The following is a 7208-nucleotide window of genomic DNA, read 5'->3' on the forward strand; positions in this document are numbered from 1 at the left end:
AAAAAAAAAAAAAAAAAAGTATCTCACCTCCTGGAAGCTATAAAACAAAACCCATGACAGTGAGCTTTCCACAATGGGCAGGCCTCAGGCCTCAGCTTCAGGTTCTCTAAGCTTCCTGCTTCCTGTACATGAGCTAGAACAGGAGTCAGTCACACAGACCCTCACGGAAGGCTGCATGGCTAACTTAGGCTGGGACATGAGAAAAGATTTTTTTTCCTGTCAGTTTTGGTAAATTTCATTGCTCTCTGCTTTGGATGAACCTGGCCCAACCTTCGATATTCAGATGCTGGTATATCCATTAAGTGCTGTGTTTCTTTCTCACCGGGAAATCTGAACCTTTAAGGTAGCCGATGCAAAGACAGGAAACTATAAGTTGAATTTTGTTGTTTTGTTTGTTTGGCTTAGTTTTTTGACAGGCTGGCCTCAAATTTACTATGTACCAATCATGGCCTTGAACACCTGATCCTCTTGCTTCTACCTCTCAAGTGTTGGGGTCACAGGTGTATGCCACCATGCCTATCACAACCTTCTGCAGAATATAATAATCATCAGTCATTTAGAAAATCAATCTAAGAGCAGCATAAGAAACTGACGTTCCAGCAGAGAATGGCCATCTAAGTTAATGGTTCTGCTGAAAACCATACCTCTATCAAAAGCCATCTTGACATCTTCAATCAGGTCACTAAATCCTGACACTCGGTAGAGTCCTTCAGAATTCAGACCTGAAAAAAATAAATGAATGAAGCATGGGAACTAATTTTCTGTTAACTCATGACTTTCCTTCTCATTTCAACATCTCTCCATACTTCAAGCTGGACAAACGATGTGTTAGAAAAAGATGATAAAACACACATGCCTAGAAGTCTTCTCCCACATCCTCCAAAAGTGAATCTGTCCCACAGTTTTTACTTCTGACCTACTGTCACCTGGATATTTATAATTTGGCCATCATGTTGCCTAATTAGACCAAGTAATGTTAAATCTTAAGGGAAATCATTCATCACCCAATTCCATCATAAAGTCTTTTACAGAGCAGAAAGCCTCCATTAGCAGGCCTATGGCTGTTTTCCCAAGTGGGCAAGAATAATTAGGGTGCAGCTCAGGTTTCTGCTCTGGACGTTTTAATAGGGCATTTCTGTCTTTGCGTCCTGGCATGAGAAGAACTTAAAACCTGAAAGGTGGATCCATCTCCGCACAGAGATTTTTGCAGACTGCAGACACCATCCATTAATGTATCCTAAATATTACTTTCCATCACCGTTAAATGTTCCTTGAAATCAAGCTGCTTGCTCATTAATACACTGCATTGTGAGAGCACACGTCTCCTGACACCATTCCCCACATCAATGAAGACAATGGCAACGCTAATGACAAGGCATGCGCCTAGGGAGCCCCAAGTGAAGGTGTCGGCAGCCTTCGTCCAAACGCCTCACCTCTGGACTCGATCTCCCTGATGCACATGTCTACCACCATTGGCCGCTTGGTGATGTGAGCTTTCACGAGCGTTGTCAGGTCACAGCTGTACACCTTCTTCACGTGCTTCAGATCTGGCTTACAGTCATTGGGGACCATCTTGGAACACTGCTTGTGAACATTCAACCCACAATCTGTGAAAAGAATGAAGGAAAAGTCGTGACTATTTCCAGCCTGGGCTTTCTGGAGTGTTTCTTTCAGCAGAAGTGCAGCTCCTCCAAGGAGAGGAACATCAGCTCTCTTCTCTAGGGAGAGTTTGATTAGAGCTAGGCCAGGATTTTCTTTCTTTTTGAGATAGGGTCTCACTATGTAGCCCTGGCTGACCCAGAACTCTCTACATAGACCAGGTTGGCCTCTAGATATCTGCCAGTCTTTGCCTTCTGAATGCTGCAATTAAAGGCATGTGCCATCACACCCAACGAGGCTAGGAAAAAACCATTAAGTGTTAAATAATTACACATAATAGAATGTCATATCACCAATGCTAAGATCTGAGTCTGTTTTCTTCATAATTCTTATGACATACTGAGAGGTGTGGCCTTCTGGAAGGTGTGGGGTCCCTTCTCATGAACGAGTCAATGGTGCTATGAAGAGGCCTAAGGGAGAGGGTTTTCTCTTCTGCCTTCTCCTGCCTTCTTCTTCTTCCCCCCTTCTGCCCGGGGGGACACAGCAAGGAAGCCCCTTCCAGATGGTGGTACCTTGAACCTTCTGTCTCAGAACTATGGTATCTAACTCGCATTCTTAGTAACTTGTCTACTTGAAGGTTCTTTGACACAGTGGCACAAAATGGACCAGTCATATAGCTAAAAGTAATTTACATCGACTGTAAGTTGTAGTTATATTTCAAGTCACTTGATATAAAGTGGAATTGGATGACCAAAATAAAAGTATTCAAGATCTCCTTAAAATACATCTGTTCCAGCTAGATGTGATGTATACTTTTAATCCCAGCACTTGGGAGACAGAGACAGAAACAGTTAGATCTCTGAGTTTGAGGCCAACCTGGTCAAAAAAGCAAGTTCTAGGATAGCCAGGACTTCATAGAGAAACCCTGTCTCAAAAACAAAACAAAACAAAACAAAACAAAACCAACCAACCAACCAAACAAACAAAAAACCCAAACAAAACAGCCCTAAACCAAACAAAACCCAAAACAAAAACCTTAACTAAATCAGTTCCTCTTTATATGTGTTCACAGCCCCTTTTTACATGTCAGAGCTCATTTCCTTTCCTGAGTGGTCTACAGCTCACTGCAGTCAGCAGCTCACGTTTATGGAGGACTTCCTAATATCATTGCCAAGCACAACCCCAGGGCCTTGTGCTTACTGTTTCCTTCAGAGCCAGAGTTCTAGTAACAGCCACAGCTTCTTCGTCTCCTATTTACATCCGAACAAGCCAAGGTAAGGAACGTATTCAAGGTACACAGTGGAGCTGGAACTCCAGCCTGCGGTGATTGTGGAACCCTGAGGGATTGCCTCCTCTGAAGTTACTCCTCTGGTTTGTATAACATCTCAGGACCAGAACCCAAGCACTTCCCAGTGATATCTGAGACATCCTTTCAACAACATGAGTACCACAAAGATTTACAATGAATGAAAAAGAACAAATGTGTTCTCCTAAATTAGACTCAAGTGATAAACTATACTGAGAAAATAATTCAACTAAAATAAATGTCATCTTTATGTTTTAAAAAGTATAACTTTTCTAATTTTTAAGTTAAAACTGTTATCAGGATCTCTTACAAAACTAGTTTAAATGAAGTAGATGCAGTTTATGTCCAGAATCCCAGAAAACCTCGGGTCTTGGGCCATTTCATTTTGCTGACATCACAGCGTGGAGAGGGTGCTGGTCCCAGAGCTACTGAGCTGATGTGCCAGGTGCTGGGGATGCTGCTGACACATCACTAGAACTCGTGATAAAATGTAATGAGTGTCATAGCACAGACAAGAAGAGCCGGCACACAAACAGAACTGTTTTGTCATTAAATGGACAGACACTGGCGACCTGAAAGAGCATCCAGCTGGGGAGCCTGAGAGGAGCTGCATGGGTGTGCCAGAGGGAGCTGCATGGGTGTGCTAGACGGAGCTGCATGGGTGTGCTAGACAGAGCTGCATGGGTGTGCCAGAAGGAGCTGGGTCTTTGCTTGTGTGAGCCTAAGTGAACATCCCAGAGAGGTCAAACCCACTGAGTCATTAGTGTGCTCAGGCTACTGAGCTTGAAGAGCAGAGCTGTGACTGGACTGCAGACTGACCAGCCTGTGCTCTGCCCACCCGCCTACTCCTTTCTGCCTACAACACACTGTATATGCTGAGTACTTTTTCAGCACTGAAGATGAACTGTTTACTTTCAATCTTTTGTTCACTAATGTGTATTGTATGTATGTGTATGTAGATATATGTTTACATATACACACATATATGTTTACACACACACACACATATATACACATATGTTGAGTTTAAAAAATGTTGCTATGTTTCACCTGTACCAGTCTTGGCAGTTATCTGTGCTTGATCTTGTAGGACTTTTAAAAAGCAGTTTTAAAACCTAGACATTATATTCTTGTTTCTTCATATCCTTCCTCACATATAACCTCAAAATGAAAACCCAAACATAAATCCATTGCATCCACATATCAAAACATACATGGCACTAACAACAGTCTACATTAATTTATCCTTTAGAAGTATGGCGTCATCTCCTCTTTTATACAGCCAGCTAATAAACATATTTGTGATTCAGTCAAAACTGTATCAAGCAATATCTGAACTCAGCCTTAAAACTTAAAGGAAATATTTACTAAACAAATATCTTTTATCCCATTTAACAATATAAAAGTATGGGAATAATTTCAGAGACTAAATTTCCAACAGGATTCAAGAGGAAATCCTTTGTAATACCACAGGGCAAAGGCAACAGAATTAAAATACAGCATCAGAGACTAGAGCGATGGCTCAGTGGTTAAGGGCACTGGAGGCTTTTCCAGAGGACCAATTCCAGCGGCTCAAATGGTGACTTACAACCATCTGTAACTCCAGTCCTAGAGAGAATCTGACTCTCTTTTGGTCTCCTCAGAACCAGGCATGGAAGTGATGCACAGATATACATGGAGGTAAAATACTATACACATAAAAAAAAATCCACCATCATTTTATATCCTTGAGTTCACAGTACAATGCAGCAGCTTCAAGCATGCTCTGCAAACATACAAGAAAAATACCAGCATATGAACAGCACACCACATTTCAGTCTGCTATTAAGACTAATATATACAAACAAACACAGAAGTGGATGCTCACTGTCAGCTATTGGATGGATCACAGGGCTCCCAAAGGAGAAGCTAGAGAAAGTACCCAAGGAGCTAAAGGGATCTGCAACCCTATAGTGGGGAACAACATGATGAACTAACCAGTACCCCGGAGCTCTTGTCTCTAGCTGCATATGTATGGAAAGATGGCCTAGTCGGCCATCACTGGAAAGAGAGGCCCATTGGACTTGCAAACTTTATATGCCCCAATACAGGGGAATGCCAGGGCCAAAACAATGGGAATGGGTGGGTAGGGAAGTGGGGGGGGGTATGGGGAACTTTTGGGATAGCATTGGAAATGTAATTGAGGAAAATACATAATAAAAAAAAGACACACACACATATATATATATATATATATATATATATATATATATATGCCCTAAACAGTTCTGTTCTTCCAGATGTTGAACTATAAATGAGTGAGAAGTCCATAGATATCATATGTTATATCTCTTGGTTTTGTAGGCTAATTTTATGATATTATTAAACTATATTTCACCCTCCAATTTCTCATGATAAGAAATATATAACAAAGACAGAAAAGGAGAACTACAGAATCCACACTACACTGTATTCTGCATTTTCTTAGTGAAACAGTTGTGTTACTTAGACTACCGACCTCAGGCTATCTGGTAATGTGTGCACTGACTTCTCTGTGCATATGCATGCCACACTGCTAGAAAGCACAGAGACCCAAGCTCTGAGGTAAGTAACCAACACTCATTCACATTCTAAGGATAGAGTAAAGGGTAACAGAATTATGGTAATGTACATTTGGAGGATAAATTATTCATTGTTTTATATCTATATCTTCACATTTAAAATAACCATGAAGTATTTCTCCTTTCTGTGGCCCTAAAGATTGAACCAGGGCTTCATATAGGCTAGGTAAGGGCCCACCACTGAACTACCTCTGCAGCCAATAATCTATGTTAAACGGACCTTTCCTGTAGTTTTCACTATGAGGGACCTTCATTTTCAGTTCCGTGTATGTGTGTTTATGTGTGGGAAGATTGCACATGTCCGTTCAGGTGCTTGCAGAGGTCACAGGCACTGGCTGGCCCTGGATATGAGTGCTAGGAGCTGAACTGGAGTTCTCTGGCAGAGCAGTGCACCCTCTTAACTGCTGAGCAATCTGTTCCCCCTATTGAAGTAAACATCTCACATTCTTTTTAAAGTTTAAAGGGTTTTTATTTTACTTTTATCTTTTCAGTTATTTATTTATTTATTTTTTGATGTATTTATTTTTATTATATGTAAGTACACGGTAGCTGTCTTCAGACACTCCAGAAGAGGGAGTCAGATCTCATTACAGATGGTTGTGAGCCACCATGTGGTTGCTGGGACTTGAACTCAGGACCTCTGGAAGAGCAGTCGGGTGCTCTTACCCACTGAGCCATCTCACCAGCCCTGAATCTCACATTCTAATAGATATCACAAGTCATTATTTTCATAAGAAAATTAAAAGAAATGGCTTATACCTTGGAATATTTATGAAAATATTACTTTTAACCAAAAGAAGCTACATAAAATTATTAAAAGGGATCATTCAGATTATCACTAACTTATAAGTAAAATCACCACTGTTAGGTACTAATAAAATAGAAGTTTTTTTTTTCTTCCAACTAAAAGTTCAATACTTATATTCTTAACTTCTATTATTAGGAGAAAGCCTTCTTTCTCCTATTAGAGGGCAGTGATGACAATAAGCACAATAATGGTGCTGACATAAGAGCTGAAAATATCAAAGGCGCTCCATCATCATCTGACCTCAGCTGAAATGTGTGCTTTAAATAAGCATCAGCCTGCATTGAACATTATCTGTTAGAATATTTCTGTAAGGCTAAGATAAATACACTTTAGACATTCTAGTAGAATAATTAATTTCTTTCCTGGAATAACTTACTTCCTGGGAGAGGGATGTTTGATAAACTTCAGTGATTACATAATAACAGGAAAAAAATTTCTCTTACAGAGGCCCATCTGCCTCAGCCATCAGAATGTTGGGACTAGAGGCGTGAGCCACTCCCACTCAGCTCATCAGCAGGCTCTGACTACACAGTCCAGACTGTTCTGAACTCCTAGTCTTTCTGCCCTTATCTCATGTGCTATACAGGTATACAGGTCACATCTGCAAAGTTCCCAGGAATGTGACTGCTACTCCGCCTAGCACAGTGAGTTTGTGCTCTCTAGTATTTAGTTTTTGGATTCTGTTTTAGATAAAGTAGGGGACTCTAAGGCTAGGTGAGTCCAGAGGCACATTAGATCTAAAAACTTCAATACAAATGTAACTGGCTATCTAAACAGAACTAATTAAGTCTAAACTGTCTCTCTCTCCTCTCCTCTCCCCTCCCCTTTCTTTTTCTTTCTTTCTTCCCTTTCTTCCTTTTCTTTCCTTCCTTTCCTCTCTCTCTCTCTCTCTCTC

General features: G+C 40.8%; 1 protein-coding gene across 4 annotated transcripts in view; it reads right to left on the reverse strand.

Annotated features, from left to right (window-relative positions):
* Chn1 (chimerin 1) overlaps positions 1 to 7208 on the reverse strand; it is a 156153-nt gene that overhangs the window by 13341 nt on the left and 135604 nt on the right. For all 4 annotated transcript variants that reach the window (XM_021182689.2, XM_029474318.1, XM_029474319.1 and 1 more), the window contains 2 exons: positions 1434 to 1607; positions 645 to 722 (listed from right to left, as the gene is read on the reverse strand). In XM_021182689.2, the coding sequence (XP_021038348.1) occupies positions 645 to 722; positions 1434 to 1607 (252 nt within the window). The remainder of the gene's footprint in view (positions 1 to 644; positions 723 to 1433; positions 1608 to 7208) is intronic.

Source organism: Mus caroli, chromosome 2 (genome assembly GCF_900094665.2).
Source record: "Mus caroli chromosome 2, CAROLI_EIJ_v1.1, whole genome shotgun sequence".
Classification (NCBI taxonomy): Eukaryota; Metazoa; Chordata; class Mammalia; order Rodentia; family Muridae; genus Mus; species Mus caroli.